Here is a 26,676-nt window from a genome sequence, read left to right on the forward strand (position 1 = left end):
TTGTTCAAACATTCCAACTGATATTTGAGTTTATTGTACAAGTGCAATAAATGTGACAAAATGGCATGCTAAGAAGAGTATACCAACTCTCCATATTTATGATCAATCTGATTTCCAGAAAAGTTAAGGCAGAAAATACCAATTCTGCCCGTGTCCGCTGTGGGCAAGCTTTTGAAGATAGCAGTCAACTGTGATAAAAGGCTTTAGAAACAAACTCATAAAAGGCTCTGTTCTTATAAAATATACAAAGAATAAAAAGACATTTGTTTTCAGAGTGATAACTCTATATCAGATCAGTTACCAGCCAAACCAAATGGAGACAATTTACAGCGAACTAAATAGTCGGAAAGTAAATGAGATTAAATGTTTTTTCTCAGCATTGTAGAACTTTTCTCAAGAGTTTCAACTGATTCAAATAAGTTTGAAATAAATGTTTTAATGTTGCCAATAGGAAATCTCTCTCCTGGACATCTTGCATACATGGAAGCGGTGTACTTCCCTCTGGATATAATCAGAAGGCACAATTTACTGGTCATTAAAGCAATGGATTTCTCTTCCTAAGCCTCCGTCAATTCAATGGAGTTGATGTGGTTTGTCAAGATATCTTCTAGATAAGCAGCTACTACTACTTTAGCTTTGCCTTCTGACAGTTCCTCAATACCACAAATATGCTCAATAGCTCTTTTCAACAATCTGTCTCTTCCATGGGAGTTTGTGTGTATTCCTGCTTCATCTTCTTCAACCCCTGATTTCATATATTGCAAGACATAGGATCTGATCACATCCCCATTTTCTGCTATAGTTTTCCTAATGAATGGCAGGTCTGTACTGTTTGCCAAGCTTAACAAATGAATCAGAGCCTGGCAGATCTGCGTTCTCAGGCTGGCACTGTATTTGAACTCCAGAAAGTCCTCGGTGTCTTCACTCTTCTGCAAAGCGATAACCAAGGCACTCCAGATCTGGGAAACCTGTTCAGTGGTTCCGTAGCGCTCCCTTTGGGTAGGAATGGAGAGGGCCATGGCAGATTTGATTCGGACTTTGAAATTCTTGCATGATTTCACCACTGATGTAAGAGCATTATAGGCTTGTGCAGTCCAAGGAGCTTCTCCTGGGAAGCGCACAGGTTTGCAGTCAATAAAACATGCAAAATCAATGTTACAAAAGCAGCTGTTCATAGAGATTTATTACACTGATCAACCTTGTCTTCATTTGAAGACTCAGGATTTTTGCCATAAACAGAAAATTATCAATTGATTTATTGAAATAAAAAATAATAATATTCTAGCCTTTTCCTCTATATCTGAAAAAAATATACTCAAGTGATGCTACATTTAGACTCCACCTGTGTAGCTTATATAACAATTCTTCCAGATAATTAGAATGATACTTTTTGGAAGCTCAGTGATTGAGTAGATGCCATTTATTACAAGGCAGAGGCCTTAACTTATTTTGGTTTCACTGAAGGATGAAATTTATTAGTGAGTCCAATATTTTTACATTATCCTGAGTCACTAACCCTCAAATCTAGCACCTGCTATTGCCCTGATTCTTCAAACATGCACACACTTTACTACCATGAGTAGCCACATTGAAATCAATGTAGTCAAGTTAAGCATGTACGTAAGTGTTTGCAGGAATGAGGTCTATTTAATTTCAAATGTACATTCTGGGCCAGATTCTGCCCTTGGATGTGAGAGAAACATTCAGCCCTTTGAGGGTTTCTTTCTTTCTTTTTTTAATTCCAAACACATGCATATGCCAGATCAATTCTTAGTAAAAACACAACCTTAAAAGATTTTTCTTTTGCACAGCTCGTTGTGCATTCCCCAAAGAGGTCAGTGAAAAAATTTTTAAAAGGAAGATTTTACTTACCAAGTGGCAAGGCAGGGTTTTTAAATACGTTTCCCAGCGCATAACATGCATTCCACCGTACTTTCATGGTGGCCTCACTCTGGACAGTAGAAATAAGGGCCTGAATAGATTCCTTAATGGTTTCACTGAATCTGGGTTTTACTATGTGATATGGTTGAAGGAAATGAAGCAGATTTCCTAGGGCCCGAACTGCATTGCTCTTTACCTAAAACACAAAGCAAAAAAAATTTTTTTTTTCCAATTTATACACATGCATCTGGCGAGGCCTCTCAGTGCATATACAGAAATAATTAAGTGCATATGGTGCTGAAATAAAGTAATTTCAGGGTTTTTTTTTTTGTTTTTTTAAAAACCTTCCCATACCCTGTCAGAAAAACAACCCCTCAAACTGCCTCTTCAAAAAGTTCATGGGAAAATAAGACAGGCTTTACAAAATGCCCAGAACTTCAACCAACTTAGGCTGTGTCCAACGGACAAGAAAAAGCGACACTTTGCACTTCACTCAGTGCAAACATCTAGGTGCCAGCAGTCCATATCTCCAGATGAGATAGCATTATTTTATTCTACACTAATCTAATGGTAGATGTGGGTTATGGTAATTCCAGTTGGCGGAGTCTTGACATATTTTGCAGTATGGCACACAGGATTTGTTTGTATGCAAGTACTGCTGTTACCTTCCCCGGTTACGCCATTCTTTTTATGTTGTAATAAAAAGTCAAAAGCAAGTAATGAGTGATTTTAATTTTGCTCTTGGCTTTATGCTTGGATTTATTCCTTTCCCTGCCCCACTCCAGCGTACCTTGTCTTTGTCCTTGGATGCTTCAGTTGCTGACCGTAACATTTTCAATAGTAGGAGATCTGAGAATTCCTCTTGGAAGCTCTGCCCCATCATTTCCCTAACAAAATAAAGCACACATCATCCAGGATCAGAGCAGTTAGAAATGAAAAAGACCAGATCAGAGTCAAGCCTCCTGTGAAGATAAGATACAGTCCCCCTATGTAGGATACATAATTGACTGAGTTGACAATACTCTTGACTTTAACTAAAATGCTGAGATGTAAGACAAACACACTGAGCATAGTAAAAGCATATGATATTACACTTAATGCAATGATGATTTACATTTTACAGGAAAGCCTGCTGGTAGCGCAATAAGACTAATGAAATACAAAGGTTAATAAACTGCTATCTGAGAGACAGAAAATGGCATAGGAATCAATGGTAAATTTTCAATATGGCAAAAAGTTAATAGCAGGCTGGTCCACCATTCTGTACTAAGACTTGGTTTGATTAATAAATACATTCACAATCCTATTTACCCTTTTATGTAACATAAGAATAAAGGAATATTCAATGAAATCAAAATGTAATAGATACAAAAAGGATAAAAGGAAATCTTTCTTATGCAGTACATAACCTGTGGAACTAATTGCTCTAAAATATGAAACTAAGAGTTTAATAAAAAGAAAAGGAGTACTTGTGGCACCTTAGAGGCTAACAAATTTATTTGAGCATAAGCTTTCGTGAGCTACAGCTCACTTCATCGGATGCAAGAGTTTAATGGAATTCAAAAATTGATTAGATCTGGATAATGAAAACATTCACAAGCTACAGAAGGTAGGAATACAAATCCTCACGCTTTGAGGCATAAGGCAAACTCTAATTAAGAGTGGCTAGGAAGAAGCTTCTGGTACAGGCACATTCTTGCACCTTTTTCTGACATTTATGGTAATGAACACTGTCAAATACAGGATATTGATCTATTTGGACACTGGTGGCCAGCCTGAGAAGGAGCCAGAATTTACCAATGTACATTGCCAAAGACCCACAGTAATACGTCAGCAGCCCCCACATCAGCTCCTCCCCCTCCCAGCACCTCCCACTCACTGGCAGCTCCACTGATCAGCGCCTCCCCCTCCCTCCCCACACCTCCCAATCAGCTGTTTCCTGGCATGCAGGAGGCTGGGGGGCGGGAGGGGAGCGAGGGCATGGCAGGCTCAAAAGATGGGGTGGAGTGGGGGCAGGGTCTGTGGCAGAGCCAGGGGTTGAGCAGGGAGCACCCCCCGGCACATTGGAAAGTTGGCGCCTGTAGCTCTGGCCCCGGAGTCGGTGCCTATACATGGAGCCGCAGATTAACTTCTGAAAAGCCGCATGTGGCTCCGGAGCGACAGGTTGGCCACCCCTGCATTCGGACCATTGGTCTGCCCAGGTATGGCAATTCATATATTACTGGGGGGACTAACAATAAAGATCTCAAGCCATTTATAAAGTTCTATTAGCTAATATGTTGCTACCTACATGTTGACAATCAGTGTGTCTGTAAGGTTGCCCAAGGACCAGGCTGCTTTGGCACGGACGTTTGGAGACTTGTCCTGGAGGGAATTCAGGATAGCATTTGCTGTGTCGGCAACAAACATCACATCCTAGAAAATTTAAAGTTTTGTCGTTTTTTAAAAATGTATGGAAGTTCTTTTTTTAAAAGTGGATGGATTTCCTTAGCTCTGTATGCTTCACTGTCTTTATTGTCTCAGTGAAATCTGCACAAACACCAGCTCTATTAAAGCAACCTTCTGTGCTAAGTAACAACTTTATAGTATCTCTAATGTTCCCGGTACAGCTTTGTTTGATCTCTAGTTAACAATCTAACTCTAAAGTGTCCAAATTTGCTCCTCTCTTGGGTGACTGCTTCTACATGATTTCACTGCATATTTTAATTTCATTGGTACTTTAAGTTACTTTGATTTAAACATAATTACCTGGACTGACAATCTCATACTCATCAAATGCCATTGTCGAATAAGTAATTGCTTTTCCAAACTCCCTGTTGAGCTGTCTCTCTAATCTTCTCTTTCATGGCATGTTATATTTCATTTCCATTTCCTTGTCTATGATTAAAGCTTTTCTTTCACAATATTTTAGACTAAAATTTCTACTTCAGCTACGATTCAAGTTTGTCAAAATAGTCACCCATGTAAGACTTCACAACCATGTGGCAAAAACAACGGAATCCTCTCTTGCAACCAGGTGGGTTAACATGGCTCCAAAGGGCAGTTTGGTCCACCTGCACAGTTGCAAATCCACCAGCCATACGCACACACTTCCCCCGGGCCCTGCTGCATGCTGTGCTGAAGGGAGCTTTACAGTACACAGGGACAGACTCGGGCTAAGATGTTATGCTGCACCTCCTGAGACAGAACTCAGCACAGAACTCGCAGTCCTGACAAGGGCTATCCTTGCTCTGAACTAACTTTGCACCTTCCCCATTCTGGGCTGCTCCACAGCCCCTGCCATAACAGACAGTTCTAGGCCTGTCTAAGTTACGGCAACCTGTCCCCAGCTGCTCATGGGCCACAACCCTGCCTGGAAACTCTGCAGCACTACGTGCTCTGACTCTATTCCTGACATGCCCCTCCTGCTCCAGCCCCACCCTCACCATGCCCCCTAACCGAGGGCTTGTGTAGGAGTCTTCAGCCATACAGCTGCCTTCTGCAGTTCTTGCACCAAGGCAATCCTCTCCCAGCCAGATCCAGGGCTTTTAGAGCTTCCTCATACCTAGCTGGCCCTTTCACCTGACAAAGGGGCTGGAGGGAAGGTGAGGACCTTGCACTGCACCAACAGACACTCCACCTCCTGCCACATTTCACACAGCAAAAACTGCGCGGGTTCCATTGCCCAGAGTGCCCATAGAACAGAGTGGGCAGGGTTGGAAGAAGTACCAGCAAACCTCCAAAAAGATTTCGAGCTAATATCTCAGCGTGTTGTATTACCATTGGCCTAAGAGGGAGGCCTGCTTCCCACAAAGAAACCTCATGTTCTACAGCTTGCTGCTCAACAAATGCATTGTGAAGAGCTCCGAGTAAGATAATAATGGCCCACTGCTAACCTGCCTAAGACATGAGAAGAGGACGTAGACTCCAAGGGCTCGGGCAGCAGCAGCTTTCACCAGTGGATTCTCACTGTGATTCAGGCCCAGCAGTAGCGTGATGCACAGTATCTGCTGGTCATCCTGCAATTAGCAATGGAAACAGAGAGAAGCATTCCTTAAAAGAGAACAGCGGTGACAATATTGTACTGCAGAGCCCGCTCTTTGGGGGAAAAAGAAAAAGCTAAGAACTGATGTGTGTTTTAAACAATGAACACCAGGAGTCTGCAGAAGCAATGAGAATGTCCCGTATTCCCATACAGCAAATAAGTGGAAGAGCTGGCTGGCATTTGGATGCCACCCAGGAGACAGGAGTACTCCCCACTTTTAACATAAATTACCCCAAGGCTGGTAAACAGGGCATTGTTGATTTCACCAAGCTGTATCTTTGTAATACAATGGCAACCAGTTAGGGCATGTGTGCTGGGGGAAAAGGAACAACAAAAAGGATTGGGGCAGACAATAGGTTCACTACCCACCTGGATAGAACAGGAACGATTGTAACTGTAGGGGAGCCAACATGCCATGAGAGAGAGTGACTCTTCAGTGTGAAAGCATTAAAGAGGGATCATAAAGCATGTTAAAGTTCACATTTGTACGGTTTGTGAGTATACAAGCCTGCAGCCAAGTCAACTGTGCTGCATCGGAGCCCTAGGTCAAAGTGGGCAATGACTGACACCAAAGGCTGAAAGGGAAGTGGGATCAAAGTACAGAGATGAAGTACACACTGTGCTTGGAGAAGCCAGACCAACAGAATTCCAGGGATATTGCTGCATTAGCAGTTCCTCTGTAAATGAGACCTGGCAGGATTCTCTGAGGCAAGCAGGGCACAGTGACATGAATGGAGCTGCACAATACAGTGGCTATATGCTGCCAAGGCTTTAAAGCACAGAAGCATATTTCATTGTGTAGAAGGAGAGTAATGCCATCAGATTCAGTTGCAATTGAGAGAGAGCAAACATTACAGTTTCAGCTACATTTTGCTAGCCAGCCAAATGAAAAAAACCAAGTGTGTGAACAACATCAGTCCACTGCCTTCAGTTCAGCTGTCTGCATGCTTCGCTGAACTTTATCAGCAAAATAGCAATATCTTCCACATCTCACACACAGAATGAGATTCTAAAGGCCTTTGTTTGCCATGCCACACAACCAGGCTATTCAACGAGGCTATTAATATTCAAGGCTTTGAAACAGTCTATTGCTTCCTTGAGTAGCCATCTCCTAAAATGCCTCTACAATCAAACTTTTTGAATATTCCCAAGCATGCCTTTTCTAATCTTAATCGGTCATGGTTTACACAGGGTTTTTGAATGTGAAGAGTGGATGTAAAAAAAAGCAGTGACCATCCTTCATGTGAATTTAACATAGGTTCAGTATTAATATAGTTAGCGGGATAAAACCAGAGGACTCTAGTACTTAAAAAAAAGACAACCAAAAGACATTGTATTTTACCCGCAGACTGCTAAAAGCTTCCGGTAAGATAGACGAAAGAGCATCACAGGCACTTGTCTGAAGGGTAGGATGCTGAGCATTCTGAAGGGCACCAGGTAAAGGGCCATTTAGCATCATAGTCCAGAAAGTTACAACCTGTAGTGGAGAAACTATGTTTACCAACTGAAACCATTAAACAATTGATGCTGATGTCAGGTGAACTTGACAATATTGCCCACATCTCTGATCTCTGAAATGGATGGTCTTTTCTAAGATCATCTTTAAAACATACCTAGTACCACATCAGTGGATATAAATGAGCAGGAAATTGACTACTCCAACTATTGGAAATCTTAAAATAGTTATCAGAGTAACAGCCGTGTTAGTCTGTATTCGCAAAAAGAAAAGGAGTACTTGTGGCACCTTAGAGACTAACCAATTTATTTGAGCATGAGCTTTCGTGAGCTACAGCTCACTTCATCGGATGCATACCGTGGAAACTGCAGCAGACTTTATATATGCACAGAGAATATTAAACAATACCCCCTCCCACCCCACTGTCCTGCTGGTAATCACTTTAGATAAGCTATTACCAGCAGGACAGTGGGGTGGGAGGGGGTATTGTTTCATATTCTCTGTGTATATATAAAGTCTGCTGCAGTTTCCACGGTATGCATCCGATGAAGTGAGCTGTAGCTCACGAAAGCTCATGCTCAAATAAATTGGTTAATCTCTAAGGTGCCACAAGTACTCCTTTTTTTTTTTTTAAATAGTTAGTTGTACAAATAATGTTTTGGCTCGAGCTGCTTGTTTCATTTCTGTTTTATTTATTAACATTCCCTAAAATCGTTTTAAAAATAGCCTTCAGTTCACAGAAAGAATATTCTAACAGACCTACATTATTGCCAGAATCCCAATTTCTCAGCTTGAGCAAGCTTGTCAAAAACAGCCCCAAACAATGGATTTCTCCGTGATCACACGCACTAGCATATCAGCCACCTACTTAGTTCTTGTAGCAGGCAGAATACTGACGTGGGCTCTTGGAGCACTTTCCTATGGACATGTCACTGAGGCTGTAGTGTGTCTCTATCTAGGGTTTTATATAGCACCCCATCATATGTGGTATCTGAGCTCCTTGATATTCTTCCTGATCCCAAAGTTACAGCAGAAAGCAGGAGCAAAGGGAAAGTGTACAGTGAATACTGGTGTCTCATAACAAGCATTTGTCCATGAATCTAAACAACGCTAGTAGGTCTAATTTTAGGCCTAACCAAATGTGACAGAGCCCCTTTATGTATAAAATTTCTGACTCAAGTAGTCAGACAAGAGATGCCCATCATACCTTGCTGTCACTTTCTTAAATTAGCTTGATATTTATCAGGAGATTTATTCAGCTTTGACAAAGGTTGCTGTATCTATCCTAGGATAGAACATGAACACACACACACACACACACACACACAGTGTTAAAATGATGAGTATCAACAACAGCAGTTCCTGTCAGTTCATTTTAATAGCAGGAAACAGCCTATCACAATAAAATCCTACAATCCATGCTTATTTGTAGATCTTTACACTATCATAGTTTGCCGACCTCAGTGTATACCATACCAGCATCTAAAGGTACTTTGTACTCTCCCTCCACTTTACATCAGATTGCTAAACATTGACATTCAGGGTCAATCACTTTGCAGCAGCTTTCACAACATGAGGCTTAATCAGGTGGAATCCCACCTCTAAAGTCCATATACTTACCAAGTTGACAGGTACTTTCTCATTGACAGCAATGGTTGAATCTGGTTTATGCTGTTGTACTATGCCTGTGCCCAGCTCCTCCAGAAGCTGCCAAGAAAAAGAAAATGAACTGGCTCCTTATCAAAGCAAACTCAAGTATTATTTGACTATGGAAATATTTAGCAGAAACCACAGTCATTTACAGAATGAATGAAATCTGTTGTTACTTTACATTATTTTATATTACACTCTCTGACTGCTAGCTCAGAGTTAGTGGAAAAGCTCTCCTAAATAAAGTCTCCAAACTTTTATGCCAAAATGGCTAGAAATGTCTTATGGTATCCAGAACAAAATGAAAACTCCCAAATCAACTGTTGTTAGAGTAATAAATAAGGGTCCAATTCTGGAATGCTTCCATAGCATTCAATGGAATTATGAGGGTGAAAAGAATGCAAGATTGGGGCCCAAACTTGTTTTTCTTGATGTCCTAGAGTACAGTATTGCACAATTAGCTACAGAATGGAGAAGGTATAGGTCTTGTTTGTAGTGTACTGCATGAAATAGACACATAGAAGCACATTCAGAGCTCTCCTTCCATACAATTGTCTTGAATTATAATAAAGGTATTGTCACATCAAGCTTAGCTACAAATACTTTTAGAGCATATGTACAGAGCAACACTATCTAGAGTAACACTTTACTAGATAGTAAAAAGCTATCTGGATTTCTCCAAGCTCTTACTTTGGCACCGTGGAGCTGAATGGACGGATCTGTTTCCTCCATGCATTTGCAAGCCACCTCTCCAAGCTCTAATAAATAGCTCTGAGCCACAGAGAAATAGCCCTTCACAAGAAGTGCCAAGACCTGCAGAATAGGAAAAAAAAAAAATACTGAATGGAATTTACCAAAATGAAAAGAGAGAACATTTTAGTCAATGCAGTAACCATACACTAAACTCTAACATGAGAGCTAGAAAGTACAACACAAACTAGCGAACACAAAGGATATTTGGACTCTGTAGAGTCTATTGTCTTGTTTAACAGAACACGTCAAAAGCACTATCAAGCAGGAACTTGCAGTAAATTCATTTCTCTCATTTAAGCGAGCTCTCCTGTAGCTAACAACTACCTAAGCAAAAGAAAATCTGCAAAAGTGACAAGCCTTGAATCTCCTGTAGTTTGGCTGTCCGGGTTAACGAAGCCAGCTGTGACAAGCATCCATTACTCTGACAAGGAAATGAGGTTGCTTAATTTCCTTGGGATGGAAGCGACAAAATTATACTTTTCTACATTGTTGCATAAAGAAAAACAGAGGTGAGTTTATGAGTCTCAACCTTCCTATACCGTGCTTTATACAGGCCAAAGTCATCTACTGTTAGTATTTCACTGATAGCAGATCTTTCTAGTCAAGATTTAACTTATATGCAACACTGGAAAGAGAGAACACAGAGAACACTCCCAATTCTTACCAGGTGCATACACGCCCCATCATCAAACAAGGTTACCAAATCATAAGGGTAGAAGAACCGGCTGGTACTGGAGAGATTTGCTATTTATTCTTAGTTTCATACATTTAGTTGGCTCGTCTAGTAGTTTTCCATTCCTACCTGTAAAGATTCCAGTCGAACAGGAGATGGTTCATAGACAGTACCAGCTGTGAAGCTAGTATCGCTATCAGAATAGGAATCCTCTCTGGGCAGAACAACAGTGGAGATACAAAGACGTATGAGCCAGCAAGGCTCTGAAGATGAACTCTCCCAATTGTCCATGGGTGCCCCTTGTGAAGGTGGTGCTCTTCTCCACCACTCAGAGGGACGGAAGCAATGAGGGGTTGCCGCACCGCTGCTACTTAGTCCGGAAGGACTAGGCTGTTGCAGAAGTAACTGTACTTCTGGAGAAGGAGCTTGAGCAGATACTACAGCACCTAACAGCGTGAGGCTAGAAACCCGAACATTGACATCTGTTAAAGAGAATAAAGGAAAATAAAATAAAAGGTAAACACCACTGCGCGGTGGAGTTATTTACATAGTTACCAATCATGGGAAATGTTTCTAAATAAATAACCAAACAAATAAATAAAATAAAAAAAAATACTAGCAATTAAGAATTCGTGCTGAGTTAAGAATCAACATATACAGCGAGAAAATAATCCAGCCCAGTGCAATGCAAACCTTTATGACGAATGCATGGCTTTATCTGGTTCCAAACTCTTGTCAATAGACCAGGTTTTAAACGGCTGTATGGTGCATTCGATACCAAATTTGCCAGGCACTAAAACACACAAGAGATAACCACATGAGAGATGACAGAGGCCAAACTGAAAACGTGGCTCTCTCGTTTTGTACTGTGGAGTTAGGTCATTTAGGCAGCTACATTGATTAAATTTGCAAATAACTGAAGAGAGTTGGTCAGTATTCGAAAATTTGGCCCAAAAGCTTTGCTTCTAGAACAATTACTGTGATCACACATGATCAATCATAAAAATCGAGCTAGGGAAGGAATATTTTAGATTAAAAACTCAAATAAAAATTGCCATTAAAAAACCAAAACCCTTTACAACTACAGCACTATTTTGTACATCTGCTCAGCCCAGAAGCCATAAGAGAAATATGGAAACAAGAAAACTGTGTTCAAGAGAAACAATGGGAATTTCCAGGCAGACTCAATTTGCCAAGCCTTGTAAGAAAGAAAAAAAACCTGCTGTTGTGACCCAGGCAGCTCTCAGGATTTTTGCATAATCACCCTGTCTCAGGCATGTCTGGAAAGCATGAGGTCTGCTGTGAAGGTCATTAGAAAATTGCTTTGAGGCTGAATCGGAGACACTTACAAAGCGTAAGCACGTTCAAAATAAGTGTACGTACCTTGATGATTTGAGTAAGGGTTTGTGAGGAGGATTCTGCCACTAGGGCTAGCAGCAGACAGCGATGCAACTCTCTGATGCTGGAAGCAATTGTTACCGAGAAAGGAGTGAAAGCTCTTTTATGGTCATGTGCGTCTTCAGCAACAGAAAGAAACTGCTTAGAACCTTCCAAGGTGGCGGAGAGAACTTGAAGAGCGCAGGCCCGAGTCTGAAACAATACAAGATTTCAGTTCTGTTTCAATGAAAGAAACTGTGGGAAAATGTCAAACCTTCCTTATCCTGCTGCTTCACATTCTGTATGTGCCTGTTACACAGCACCTTTCTCCTCGCTGGGAAAAAAAAGGTCAGTGTGTGTGTCCAGGCTGCAGGATATGCTAACATCATGGAACCCAGCTCTGCTGAAGCATGACAGCATTTTGCAACACACTTAAGACAGAATGTCCCTGGCCTCCAAAAAACATGTTAATATGCAGAGTATGTACTCTATTAACTGCATAAAATGTTATGACTGCAGGTCAACAGCAGATATTCACAGGCCTGGCTTTGAAACTCAATTATCATCAAGTGTCCATTTCTTTTCATTATTGGGGTATTGTGATTCAACACCTCGTCCCCCAGGTTTTCTTGGATTCTCCTAGCAAAAGCTTATAAATGTTCTGCCCTTTACCATTCAGGCGTCAGCAAAGAGACCTCCACATCTGGAATTCAGGGCATTCTAAAATGCGCAATTCTGGACCTTGCAGATCTTTACCATGCATCAACTAGCAGTTTGTAAATGCTATGGGAAAGTGCCCACCCAACTCAAAACACATTCCTTTTTGGGGGTTGGTTTAACTAACACTTTCCAGCTTTTTCACCACTCACCTTACTGGACGCCTCCTCTAGAAACAAACTGAGATATCTCAAATTCACATTCTGCTTCAATTGCCTTCCCTGGCACAGCAGTCCATGTATTTATTTATCCTGTGTGTGTGAAGCACCCCCATTTCTCAATTTGAAGGGACCACCCTCACTTTTTGAACCTCTTAGGGCTTGTCTAGATAGAGAAAACGCCCACAATAACCGGTGAGCACTAGCTACTCCACACTAATTCCCCATGTGGACACACTGAGTGCGCAGTAAAAGTGCCTTTGTGCACATTAGCTTAATACGCTTTGGAAGTGTGCTACACTAAACCTCCCGAGGGCACTGTTAGTGCACAAGAAGAGAGTGTCCACAGGCGGAATTAGTGCAGAGTAGCTACTGTGGTTTAAATTCACACAGTAGCTTGCTGCGCACTAACTTTCCTGTGCAGACAAATCCTTAACATAGTGTGAAAAGTTTTCTTTTATCTCTTCTAATTTGACCAACCCCTTTCATACATTTTGGAAACTCTTTGGTCACTTCAAAATTTTCTCCAAAAAAAATATGTTTAACTCCAATAACCTGGTCTCATAATTTTAGAGTCTACATACATAACAGATCTTTTGTTATCCTAATAATGCACCTGCTCTTCGTCCAGTACAGTGATACAGGCCACAAAGACCCCAGCAAGACTGCTCTATTATATTAAAGATCAAGGAAGGCAAATCTGAAGACTAGTTCTTGAAAAACAAGGCTTTTAGGACAGCAATTTCACTTACCTTTGGAGAGGGATCCTTCAATGCAATAGTCATCAAGGACACAGACTGTGGGCTGCCTATTCCAGGTGTATCAGGAACAAATGCTGACCAGTAGCCATAAAGAACTTTTTTTTCTATTGATTTGATAGTGGAAAGGAAACAGGCTAAAGCCCCTTGACGAACTTTGGCTTGATAAGATCTTTAATTAAACAAAGAGATGAATTAATAGCAGCTCTGAAAAAATAATTGATTTGACCTCATTTATTCAGGTTACTGACTAGCTATATGAACTTCAAGTAGAATAGCTAAGGCCAAAAGGAAAAAAAAAGAAAAGAAAAAGCATCAGTTTACTTTCAAACTACTACTAATTACCACCTTTTAACTTTCTTAGTTAATAAATTATACAAATCACATTAAATGATTTCTCTAAGAGTTTCATTTAAGAATCCAGTACTGGGATTGTGTGAGTGGGAGAGTGAGTAAAACGCTGCACATGGGCAAAACTGGTGCCAGATCTACAAAAAGGACAAAGAGCATTATTTAACATGCCACGCAAGCATTATTGTTATGAACCACAGTATTATTTGCTTCCATGTTTTACATTTACATGAACAACAATAACCTCATTTTGCTCTGTATTCCACCTTCAGCATCAGAATACTCCGACTCACTGCTGCTGATCCTTTTCCAGCTGGAACAGCATGATGATAAGTGATCCTTTCCAGCAGGCATGTATGCAGCATCTAATGTGCGATTCCAGGGATTTAGACAAGGATTGTTTTGTGCATCGCCTGAACGTAACTGAAATATATCTACTGCATGGATTGCTCCATCTCCTACATCACTTTCTAATTCTTCTTTCACTTCTTCCCCCAACTGTCCTTTCTTTTGTTTCCCCTTGGACTTTTTTCTTCGGGTCTGTGTGAACAGGAAAAAACAACACAAAAGGCTGAGACGAAAGTAAGAATTTTGCACGCAGAAAAGATTTTATTATTCTGCAAATCTCTTCAAATGACAACACGGTCACTTGTGAGAAAAATAGAGACTCTAAAATCCCCAAAAGTAGAATAAACTCTAGTGTGTTCAGTACTTAAGTTCACCAACATGGAGTTGCACACTTTATAAGCACATCGATGGCATATTTTAGGGAGACAGATTGATTTTAGCTAGTCAAAGAAAAAGTTTTGGTCACAGGTATTTAGTTACTATTATGAAATAGTGTTACATAAATGAATTATACATACTCTGACACAATCAGATCTTAATCGATTTCAGCTTGCATACTCCATTTTTTAATAAGACAAAATAAACTTAATATTAACACCTTAATGTCCCATAGGTACATGTCACAAGACTGGTTTGCTTGGACATTTTGGATGCAAACCTCTAGATATACATAAACGCTAACCTCCAACTATTAGTGTAACTACAAGAGTTTCCACAATTCTCCTTTATTTTTCTTTAGAAAAATGTATTTTTACTCTGAGACACTTAACAGTAGGATATCTTTTCAGGTGTTTTATTTATGTATTCCTGTAGCTCTTTTGGATTTATCGGAGATACTCATTAACTTTAAAAGAAGATTACAAGCCAACAAAATGACCCTACAGCTTTATTTTGTTTAACGCCTTTCATGCAATCTGTAACCCAAAACATTTTACAGGGTTAAATAATAAACAGCAAAGGGAGAGAGAAACAGAGATACACAAACAAGGGAGGAAACTCATTTTTAGATGAGCCTGACTTCCCCAGGAAAAAGTAAAAGTGATTGTGTGTTAGAAGTAATGTAACTTGTGATGGAAAATGCCACCATCAGTCCCACATCTTCAGGCCACAAGTTCTTGACTACAAATGAATAACTGATGCACACAGCTAGAGTCAATCAAATCAATCTCTGCAGAACCCTCTGTTTTAGTCATCTGACTTCACAGAGCAATGTGTTATTCAATGCAGAAATTTATAATCAATGCCATTTAGGCAAGCAATGTGAAATACACCAAATTCCGAGAATGTGAAGGAACTTTCAGCCATTAACACCATAATAGGAAATATACAGTCAAAACAAATAAACACACAGAAAAATCGACATGTGGTATAATTTAAGTTTACCCCTGTTTGTTTAATGGTGCTCAATTCCGACTGCTCCTGTTTGACAGGTGATCGTCCATCATACTGAGGAAGTGGAGCTGGGTACAAGACTGTAGGCATTTCCACGTTCAGTCCAGGAAGCCCATAGAACATGCATTTCTAAAACAGTAACAAGAACACCAGCGTTCTGGTCCATTTGGATGTGCAAAGAATTGTCGTATATTCAGGTGCTCACCAATTCTTTTCAGTTTACCTTATGACTTTCTTCTCTGGGACTTGTCTCCCTACGCTCACACCCTAGCTGCCAATGGCAGATAAGTCAGCACAAGGAGACTCAACTAGCACAATAAAATGCCTGTATAGTAATTCTGATTCTCTAATCAAACAAATTTTGGCAACCAAATTCAACTATTTCTAGAAGGATTTTAGCAAGGGTCCAACACTGAAGCTAATGAGAGACTTGCCTCTTAACCATCAAGGCGTTGCCACCACTTTCTTTGTGAGGGAAGTCCAAGTGAGAGAACTGAAGGCTTTATCATATTCTAGAGAGAATTTTCCCCTTCTTCCATGTCTTTCATTCCATTTTTCAATCTTACCCTCCTTCCCCACACATCAGCTCTCCATCTGATTCTTTTTTCTGTCTTCTCTACCTTTTCCCACTTAAAGTGAAACAGGAGCACACACTACACAGTCTCTCTCTCTAAAAGTGGATTTAAACCAAGAAACTATTCACCTTTAACACAGCAAGAAGGGACCCAAGCTGATCAGTCTGCATTAGCTTCATCTTCCCACCGTTTAAGAGCGACTGGATACCTTTCAGAGCATTCTGTAACAGCTGAAAATAACTTCAAATTAGCCAACACACACAAATACAGCATCTGTTAACTTATGAACTTCATACCTTATATAGTGCAAAACAACATAACTGCTTAGCATCACTGAGATACTTGGAACTGTTTTCATGTTACTCAAGTAAAATGAAGTTAGAGATATTAGCCAAGTCTTAGCTGGCAATATTCCAACTCACAAGACGTGTACAGCCTCTGGCAAACAGGAAGCCTTTGATTATAACAGATTTACTTATTTCAAATCAAATTTTAAAAGCTGTCTAGATGTTCCACTGCAGATGTAGTATAACTTTAAAATTAGTGTATTTCAGCATATTAGCCTCATACGTACCATACAAAAAGTGATGTCATCTACATCAGAGGTTTTTGAAGACTGTAACATGTTTAGGAAAGTTTGAAAGCACTGACTTCTGTAAGACTCATCTAAGTATGGCTGTCCAGGCACACTAAAATGAAAGCAAATACAGCTAGTCAAGCTGTGGCTCTCAATATAAAGCTATACAAATTGTTCTTACAGATAACGTTACAAAAGCTCAGATCTCTCCTTCCCCAGCATAGCAGAGACACGGAGTGGGACTGCACATTGGCACCTAAGAAGGATGAAACTCTAGCACCGTAAATACTATCTGGAAACACTGGTTAGTAAAATTTCAGTACGCCTAAAATTTACTCTAGCTTCTGGCTTCTCCTGCCTGATTAAAGTGGATTCCTATGTTTGGTATTCCAGGCTGCGAGTAGGTGCAGAATGACACTAATGGGAGCAGTGTCACTATTCTGCTGGGAATGTCCTCATATACAGGTGCACAGGTGATTTAATGAAGCTGCGTGCGTATATCTTGGGATACAATTTAGCCCTTACTAGGACCTTGAAAGGTTTTTACATTTTCCTTCGTTTTCACAAAAACATAGACTGCCTTAATGCCGTGACAAGTTTACCTTTTTTTAATTTAAATAGCCACCCATCTTTCTTTACTAATGAATATAAAGAAGGCAATCACTACACCACTTCAATCTGTGCTACCTGCATATCATCTTATCATAACATGAGCATTACTGGAGTGGCTCTAGACTCATTAAACAACTTTTTTTGTGCTGGATCCCTAAGCAGCTGGTCCCATATGTTTAATTACCTCAAGTCACTGGTGTGCAAGTTTGATAAGGTTCACAATAAGGCTCAAATACTGCAAGTGATTTTCCTGACAGTAGAATCCAATTAGAAAATCACATTCAAAAGCGCCAGACGCTGCACTTTGCTCATATTTAAGTGACCTCATCGGTAGACTCTTCCTTTTTAAGGGTCCCATTCTGTGGGACATCAAACCTTCCTTCATAATTGCAAAGCTCTTTAGAGCAGCTCCAAACTCCTGCTCGCTTAGACTGATTGTCATAGACAAACAAGAAAAAGCTTCCCTCTGTATTCGAATAGTTTAGTGAAGGTTTTCAGAAGTAATGGGATTTTGCTCTGGCATCAACTTATTAATTCTTGGAATCTTATAACAAATCGTTCATAGACCAAACATTCCACTGCAACAGATAATCCCAATGCAAGATGTAATCAATTGTTTCATAAACATTAACAACCACCACATCAACCAACTACTGCCTGCATAGACAGGTAGTAGCACAACATACCTGCCTTTTTCCCCCCCTCCCTTAAATTAAATGTCTTAAGAAATAATTTTAGTTTTGGAAATCTGAGAATTCCTGGTTTTCCCCAAAATGAGTATGACAATGGCTAGGAGCACTGCAGTTTTAACTTTCACACACAAGTCATGTTTATAACTTCCAGGATGCAACACAAAACAAAGCTGTTAGAGAAAAAAATCTTCTCCTTTTGGCTTTCATCAAAAGGCGAAGTCCCATTAATCAATGGGACTGTTCAAGGCAATGGGACCTGTCATAAATATAAAGGGAAGGGTAAACCCCTTTAAAATCCCTCCTGGCCAGAGGAAAACTCCTCTCACCTGTAAAGGGTTAAGAAGCTAAAGGTAACCTCGCTGGCACCTGACCAAAATGACCAATGAGGAGACAAGATACTTCCAAAAGCTGGGAGGAGGGAGAGAAACAAAGGGTCTGTGAGTCTGTCTTTATGCTGCCTTTGCTGGGGATAGACCAGGAATGGAGTCTTAGAACTCTTAGTAAGTAATCTAGCTAGGTATGTGTTAGATTATGATTTCTTTAAATGGCTGAGAAAAGAATTGTGCTGAATAGAATAACTATTTCTGTCTGTGTATCTTTTTTGAAACTTAAGTTTTTGCCTAGAGGGATTCTCTATGTTTTGAATCTAATTACCCTGAAAGGTATCTACTATCCTGATTTTACAGAGGGGATTTCTTTACTTCTATTTACTCCTATTTCTATTAAAAGTCTTCTTGTAAGAAAACTGAATGCTTTTTCATTGTTCTCAGATCCAAGGGTTTGGGTCTGTGGTCACCAATGCAAATTGGTGAGGCTTTTTATCCAACATTTCCCAGGAAAGGGGGGGGTGCAAGTGTTGGGAGGATTGTTCATTGTTCTTAAGATCCAAGGGTCTGGGTCTGTAGTCACCTAGGCAAATTGGTGAGGCTTTTTACCAAACCTTGTCCAGGAAGTGGGGTGCAAGGTTTTGGGAAGTATTTGGAGGGAAAGACGTTTCCAAACAGCTCTTCCCCAGTAACCAGTATTTGTTTGGTGGTAGTAGCGGCCAATCCAAGGGCAAAGGGTGGAATATTTTGTACCTTGGGGAAGTTTTGACCTAAGCTGGTAAAGATAAGCTTAGGAGGTTTTCATGCAGGTCCCCACATCTGTACCCAGCGTTCAGAGTGGGGGAGGAACCTTGACAGGACCTATTTATATAGCCCTGAAACCATTGCATTGATCTCACCTTTACTGTGCTTAGCAGGTGGACTGAACAGGCTGGCTGTCAGCATTTCCAGATGCCCATCTTTTAAAGCACCCATAAAATCACTGAAAAGACTTGATTTAATACCTGAGACATAGATTTGCCATGCTGTGTACTGCTGCCCTCCTGAGTTCCACATCAGGCTGAGCAAGATCACTGAACTGTACCAAGAGTCCACTCTTCCCCAGCAAATCCGGGAGATACTAAAATAAACCATTAACAGTCACTACGGGCCAACAAGATACACAGTCAGGTCTGGTGAATGCAAATCAATTGGCAAATTTCCTTTTTACTTCAGAACAACAGATCTACAGTCAATATGATATAAATCAAGCTACTCCTTAAATCTTATAGCTAGATATAGATATACCAACTACAGAATAGGTTTGACTGATATTCAAACAGAACTAGGATTTACATATCCTCTGATTAGAAATGATGTTCATTTGCAAAGTTGTCATCCATTATTATGGAGGCATTGGTCATGACCCTATAGTTAAGACTGAGTTCCATTTTGTACTTAAGCAGAGATGCAACCTCCTTGTTTTGTATGAAAAATATAGCACACCCTTCCCAAATTTACAGCACTTGCTCTTTGGGTATAGACTGAATTTTCTGAGCATTTAAAAGTAAATCCGTAAAAGTAAAGTAAAATTAATTTAAAAACGTATTAAGAAATGTACTGTCTGTGTCAGTCTCTTCTCTGCCCCAGAAGATCTTAACAATGGAACACAGACACTTCACATTTTGCAGATAATTAAAGTTAATTAATACCTCGTACAGAGACTATATTTGAAGACACTAGGTTGTAATTAAGCTAAGTTATTAACGATTGTTGTATCTAATTGCTATTGTTATACAGACTTCAGACAGGTTCAAGTCAACAGCTCAGGAACTCTTAAGAGGTATCTTTGTGACATCATAGATAACTCAACCCATTAATACCTGTCTTCTACACCTAATTTGCAAGCAAAAATTCTATTGGTTGTAATGAGTCAGTGGTGTCAGGGAGACTGTATGTGTGTCACGAGTTCACAGTGGTAGGCCACTTGGTGCAGCTGTCACTGCTCTTTAAAAAGCCCATAGCTTCATGCTAACTCTGGCATCTGTGCTTGAAAGGCTCTCATGGCACTGCTATTTCAGCTCCATTCTACAATGAGGGTTTGATCCTTCTGCTGCGTGAACCTCAGGTTCCCGCTGAGCGCACGGAGCCCCAAGGGAACATGCTTAACACCCTGCAGTGGCGCATAATCCAAAGCCCACTCCTGTGATGGAATCTGCCCTTATAGCAGGAAATAACTCTCACAGGGAGGCGGGGCACATGCTACAGCAGGGCAGTTCTGTCTAGGTCACCTCTCCATCTGGCTGAGATGGGGACACCATGGGCTGGCCAGTCTTCACACAGCACTGGTCTCATCAACACAACCCTTTAAACCAATAAGTCAACTGCAAATTAAGGTCCACATTCACCAGTGTGCTGTAGCTGCTTTGTGCTGATCTGGCGATGCAAAGCAGCTGTACAAGCAGATTAATTGGCTCATGTGCTCTGGGGTTACTTTGCCCTATAATGATGCTAAAAGTGGAAAAAATATGGAAAAAAATCTAAAGTAAAGTATATTAAAACAGTTTAATCTCATCTGGAACAACAAACAGTAAAACAACACTATGGTTATTGTACAGCCTCACTATAGGGCAAAGTTAAAGTTGTTTGGTGCCTTAACTGTGCATTTCTTACCTTAATATGTTTGGATTTTTCTTCAGTGCAACCTTAACTTTGAATTTCATGGAGTTGTAATGCTTGATTATAGAATTATTACAACATCCCTGTAATGCATTTTACCCTTCAATTACTGACACTGTGTTAAGATGGAGTTAATGTTGAGAGTATGTGTGTCTGGGAATATGACATTTTTATTTTCTTTTGGAGGAAAGACACGGGAAGGGAGTCTAGGGATCTGAGGCTTTGGAGATCACTTTCTCTTAGCAATAAATTCAGGACAGCTTTCAACCTACCTTCTGACAATTTGGTCCATTATTGTAAAGAAGAGCTGCTAAGGCTTGCAGAATTTCAGTGTGTGTCCAAGAGCTGCACTGTTTGAGAGCAGAGATGGAATAGGATACAAGAAAATCCAAATTCTGTTCATCAACCACTACCTGTCATCATATAAAAACACAGAATTAAAAAAGTTTCCAAAAGGCATCCTTATTATATTGCACATTGTTCAAGTCAGGGTAACATTCCTCTAGCTGGGTAGTGACCCAACTGATTTGGCTGTTAGAAATTCATGCTGCTACAGAAATAGCCTACATTTAGGAAACGGCCATGGGATCTTGGTTTCCCCAAAACTGAAGGCATAATACACAAGCTTTTCCGTCTCCTGTGAGAGGGTCAGCACATGTAGTTCTTACATCAGCAACCCTTTAGCCAGGCATAGCCAAGCTAGGACTGTAGACCAGAAGAATGGTAGGATGAATAGGAAGGTGAAAATCCAAGCACGTTCATATTAGATCCTCTTTATTGGTTCTGCCTCATGGAGACGAGAGCCCTTTTGGCCCACATCCATGTGCTTGGAAGGGTAGGAACAGAACCATCAAATTTTCCATACCTGGAATCTGTTAAGTAAATGATGAATGAGCTGACAAACTTTGTTGACAAGATGTTCCTGATTGAGATGAACCAGTTGACAGGCTTGAACAAGTAGAGCACAAACATCCTGGAAAAAAAAATCTGTTAAAGAAAAAAGCCAGAAGCCTTAATGATTATTTATCATTGACCCAATACAAAATTGTGGCTTCAGAGTAGAGACCATCCCATCAGCTAAGGTCTCAATTGTGCAAATGGATTTGCATGGGCAGAACACCTGGATCCATGGTCTAGATAATATTTAGTCCTGTCATGAGTGTAGGGGACTGGACTAGATGACTTTTCGAGGTCCCTTCCAGTCTTATGATTCCGTGTGGAGCCCAACTGAAGTCAATAGAGCACCTAGTGAGTAGACTGTCCCACTGACTGTCCATATGACACAGGCATCCACGTGCTGGATCTGCCGCTAAAATATCACTTAAGAAACCAGCACTGAGAGAAATAATATTTAAAGACTAAAGCATAACATATAATACAGACCAAAGAAAAAAGAGGAGGTAGGAACCAAGAAACAGAGGAAAGAAAAAAGGAGCAATGTATAAAATATTAGGGTGAAAGGAGAAGATTATCCTAAGCACTTCCCAAAATTTAAAAGAAAAGCTGAGCAATTGCTGTGAAAAACAAATAGGAAGACTAATGGGTAACTAAAGATTGTCACTGCTTCAATGTCAAAGTAGCATGCTATATACAAGGTACCCCCAATAAATTATCTTCATTTTTGCATAGTTAATATGTTCCCCCTACAAAACAATTACTAAGATGTTATGCAGTAATTGAGAATCTAAATGCTGCAGAGACAGGAAATTGTCAAAGAAAGTGCTAACAACCATCTCAATTATGTCCACCATCTTCTCCTACCCACGGCATATAAACCAGAGATGTCTGCTACCACTCACCCTACCCCACTGCACATGACTACTACAACTCAGCCTGGCTTCCAGGCTCCCTGCTGCAAGTGCGGGAAGCATGGCACTCCTAAAAGCCGTGACTCTCAGAGTATGTCTATGTGGCAGGTGGGAGGATAGACAGACTTGAGCTAGCATGCTAAAAACAGCAGCATGGTCAGGATGGCTTGGGTTAGCTGTCTGTCTACACACACTTGAAAGTGCCCTCCCAGCTGCTGTGTAGACAGAACCTCATGGTCTAGGCTTCTGACACTACAGTAGGGAGCTTGAGAGGCTAAACTCAAGCTGGGGCTCTCAGGACTTCCAGGATTTCTGCTACTCAGCTGGGCTCCCCAGGATGCCCAACTCTCAGGGCAGCTGGCTTCCCAGGCTATGGGATTCAGGCAGCCCAGGGAGCCAACTTGCCCAGGAGGTTGGAAGCCCTGGGATCCCCAGTCCTGGGGGAGTGGTTATGGCCAAGCTGTCCCAGAGCTTGCTAAGGGGGTGGGAGGAGGGAGGAGACTGTGAAACTGATATGAATGATGACAATTTCACAGAGGGACTGCTGGGGATCCAGGAAACTTACTTCCTTTCAGAAACAATGTATTTTGGAACTTCTGGTTCTTGGGAAATTTTGAAAAAAGTCGGGTTTGGTCTGAAACCAAACTTCAACATGATAAAATTTCCCATGAACTGGAAATTCCAAATTTTGGCCAGCTCCAGAGTGTCATGACCTATAGATAAGCTAGTAGATCTATTAGCCATATGAAGAGAGTAGATGCGGGGAAACAGGCAGAGTTAACATGGTTATAACACCGGGAAGTGGGCAAAGGGCACCTGACCTATAAGTGAATTGCAGCACAGGAGCAGAGTTAAGGTTAATGTTAACGTTACAATTTCCTGACTGGTGTTTCGGTAAGCATATGGGGCTGCACCAGCAAGGAAACTAGTTCAACAGTGGATTGCCAAAATGACCTGGGGTTAACACTTGAAAGTTGTACCGATATAACTGTGTTGGTTAGGGGATTTTTTTTTTTTTTTTAAACCTAAACAGTTATGCTAGTTAGTAAAAGCGCTAGACATAGCCATACTGGTATGAAGGCGGCTTATGCCAGTATAGTTAGTCCCCTTCCCATATGGGAGTAGCTATACTGGCATAAAGCACAACTATCCTGACAGAAGTGCGTCCAGACTAGGGGTTGTACCGCTACCTACACCGTTATAGTAGGAAAGAGGTACAACTTTCTAGTGTCGGCGTGGCCCTTCTGAACGTTTCCAGCCTACGGGTGGGCTGCAAACAGGCCTGCACCGAACCATTACGCTCAACTGGGGCAACACTCATCCCCCTCCGTGGTACGGTTTAAATCACGATCAGTCTCTGGGGGCAGGTGGCGACACGTGGGGAGCAAACCTGGGGGGGGCGGGGGGGATGGCGGCGGCAAGGGAGCACCTGCCTCAGGTGCAGCCTGGCAGCTGGTGAGGCGGCCGGGTATTCGGGGACAGGGCTTTACCAGGCCCACCCCGCTTCCTTTCCTCCACACTCAGGCTGCCGACCCTGCGGCCCCTGCCCCACGGCTGCCACCCCACACGCCCCTGGGTCCCATCCTGCCCGCCCCCCCCCCACGGGCTTATTCCCACCCCGTTCCCCCGGCCGATCCCCTGTTCTCGGGGTCCCCGCCCCCCCCGGGGCGGCCTCATTCCCCAGCCCGGTCGGGACCCGTGGCGGACTCGGCCCCCCGCTACCTGCGGGCTCGGCGCCCCCGCGGGCCCCGGCGCCCCCGGGCCGCAGGTCTCGGAGATGAGCTGGTCGAACAGCAGGTGCAGCTCGGTGCGGCGGCCGCTCCCGCCCTCGCCCTCCCGGGCCGGGCCGAGCCGGGGCCGCAGCGCGCCGAGCCGGGCCAGGTAGCGCCGGATGGAGCCGCTGGGCTCGGGCTCGGGCTCGGGGCGCGCTGCCTCCTCCCCAGGCCCCGCCGCCGCCGCCGCCATCTTCCCCAGCCGGGCCGGCGTCAGCGCTATGGCAACCGGGTAGCACTTCCGGGTCGGGGTGCCTGTGGGCCCCCATCAGCCCCCAGCTCCCTTGAGCTCCAGGGGCCCAGTCCCCATCACCCCCCCCGGCTCTCTGGCCCCCCAGGGGCCCCATCACCATTGCACCTACGGGTGCAGCTCCTCTGGCCCCCCAGCTCCTTTGGGGCCCAGGGGTCCAGCCCCCATCACCCCCCAGCTCCTTTGCACCCAATCGCCCTCCAGCTCTCTGCCCCCCAGGGACCCCATCACCATTGCACCTAAGGGCGCAACTCCTCTGGCCCCCCAGGGACCCCATCACCATTGCACCTAAGGGCGCAGCTCCTCTGGCCCCCCAGCTCCCAGGGGCCCAGTCCCCATCACCTCCCAGCTCCATTCCACCCAGGGGCCCAGCCCCCAGCTCCAATGCCCCCGAGGGTCTCCATGTTCCCCAGCCCCAATCATACATCCTAGCTCAATTGGACCCCATGGGTCGGATGACCATCTTTCTCTGCAGGGCTGGCCCAAGCTCTTCCTCCCACCCCAGGACTGGCCCAAGCTGCTCTCCCAAGCCTCCTTCCCCATGCGGGAGGCAGGCAGGGCTTGGGCGAGCAGCGACGCACATACTAGATAGGGTGACCACATTTCCTAAAGGCTGGGACAGGCAGGGACTGTTGTTGCTACTCGCCCAAGCCCTGCCTTCCTCCCGTGCCCAAGGCTGGCATTGCCGCTCACACACACACATGTTCTTCCATCCCCCACTTTTTTGACAAAAGTGGGCATTTGTCCCGATTGCTCTTGCCAACTGATCAAAAGAGTCGGGACGGCTGAGACGGGGCTTAAAAAAGAGATTGTGCCAGCCAAAACAGGATGTATGGTCACCCTATCCATGGGCTGCAGCCCCCATCACTCCCCCCACTGGACATATGGCCGATGGAGGTCAACCCCAGCTCTACATGTGTACCTATCACTTAGGGTGCCTGCAATTTGGGGGGCCTGTCACCTGTGATTATTAAGATTTGGGGCACCCATAATTTTGTTCAACAGAACCCCCCGCTCTGGGCACACAGCAGGGGATTGGTCCCTAACTCAGGCGGTCTCAACCTTTTCTGTACTATGACAGGTTTCAGAGTAACAGCCGTGTTAGTCTGTATTCGCAAAAAGAAAAGGAGTACTTGTGGCACCTTAGAGACTAACCAATTTATTTGAGCATAAGCTTTCGTGAGCATCCGATGAAGTGAGCTGTAGCTCACGAAAGCTTATGCTCAAATAAATTGGTTAGTCTCTAAGGTGCCACAAGTACTCCTTTTCTTTTCTGTACTGTGTCCCAATGTTAGTGCAGAAAAAAGTTTTGGGACACTCCCCTCCAATCTGGCTGGGCAGAGAACACACTGCCCAACTAATACAGCAGATAGATCTCTATTTGATTGGAAATCCAATGACTGAAAGAAGGAATAAAATCCCAGACCTCTAATAAAGTCATCCATGTACAAACGCAGGCCCTGAGCCGGCAAGGAGCTCCTCACACATATGAATGCACAACCCCTTCCCTTACACAGCTCACGGTTTTTTGCTCGGAAGAGTTTATATTCCTCATTGAAACACACAGTCAAAAAATATTTGTTCTTATTTTATTTGTTTGTTTATTATATAGGAAGGAAAACTTAAATGCACACATACAAAATGGGAAGTAACTGACTACGCAGTAATACTGCAGAAAAGGACCTGGGGGTTATAGTGGATCATAAATTGAACATGAGGCAGAAATGTGGTGCAGCTGCAAAAGAGGTTAATATCATTGGGGGGTGTATTACAGGAGTGTTGTATGAAAGACATGGGAGGTCACTGTCCCACTCTCCTTGGCACTAGTAAGGCCCCTGCTGGAGTACTGTGTCCAGTTCTGGGCACCC

The 26,676-nt window shown here is 42.6% G+C and overlaps 1 protein-coding gene across 2 annotated transcripts; it reads right to left on the reverse strand.

Annotated features, from left to right (window-relative positions):
- Positions 1 to 24,760, reverse strand: HEATR6 (HEAT repeat containing 6). 2 transcript variants are annotated; one of them, XM_073316049.2, is made up of 20 exons: positions 24,509 to 24,760; positions 21,844 to 21,951; positions 21,251 to 21,391; positions 19,325 to 19,440; positions 16,688 to 16,802; positions 16,242 to 16,343; positions 15,530 to 15,667; positions 14,043 to 14,338; positions 13,442 to 13,619; positions 11,821 to 12,027; positions 11,131 to 11,230; positions 10,567 to 10,919; positions 9,702 to 9,824; positions 8,982 to 9,068; positions 7,248 to 7,382; positions 5,757 to 5,879; positions 4,172 to 4,296; positions 2,672 to 2,768; positions 1,873 to 2,077; positions 1 to 1,108 (listed from the first exon to the last, which is right to left on the reverse strand). In XM_073316049.2, the coding sequence occupies exons 1-20, from the start codon at positions 24,749 to 24,751 to the stop codon at positions 558 to 560; spliced, it is 3,543 nt and encodes a 1,180-aa protein (XP_073172150.2). In that variant the 5' UTR covers positions 24,752 to 24,760; the 3' UTR covers positions 1 to 557. The 2 variants fall into 2 exon arrangements, with proteins under 2 accessions (XP_073172150.2, XP_073172151.1); XM_073316050.2 differs by lacking the exons at positions 19,325 to 19,440; positions 21,844 to 21,951; positions 24,509 to 24,760 and having other exon boundaries at positions 21,251 to 21,356.
- Between the last annotated feature and the right edge of the window lie 1,916 nt (positions 24,761 to 26,676).

Source organism: Lepidochelys kempii, chromosome 17 (assembly GCF_965140285.1).
Source record: "Lepidochelys kempii isolate rLepKem1 chromosome 17, rLepKem1.hap1, whole genome shotgun sequence".
Lineage (NCBI taxonomy): Eukaryota > Metazoa > Chordata > Testudines > Cheloniidae > Lepidochelys > Lepidochelys kempii.

Coding starts and splice junctions, on each gene's coding strand:
- HEATR6 (XM_073316049.2), bottom strand. CDS start 24,751: ATGGCGGCGGCGGCGGCGGGGCCTGGGGAGGAGGCAGCGCGCCCCGAG. Junction 7,383..8,981: donor AGAAAGTACCTGTCAACTTG/GTAAGTATATGG, acceptor TCTCCACTACAG/GTTGTAACTTTCTGGACTAT. Junction 1,109..1,872: donor AAACCCTGCCTTGCCACTTG/GTAAGTAAAATC, acceptor TGCGCTTCCCAG/GAGAAGCTCCTTGGACTGCA.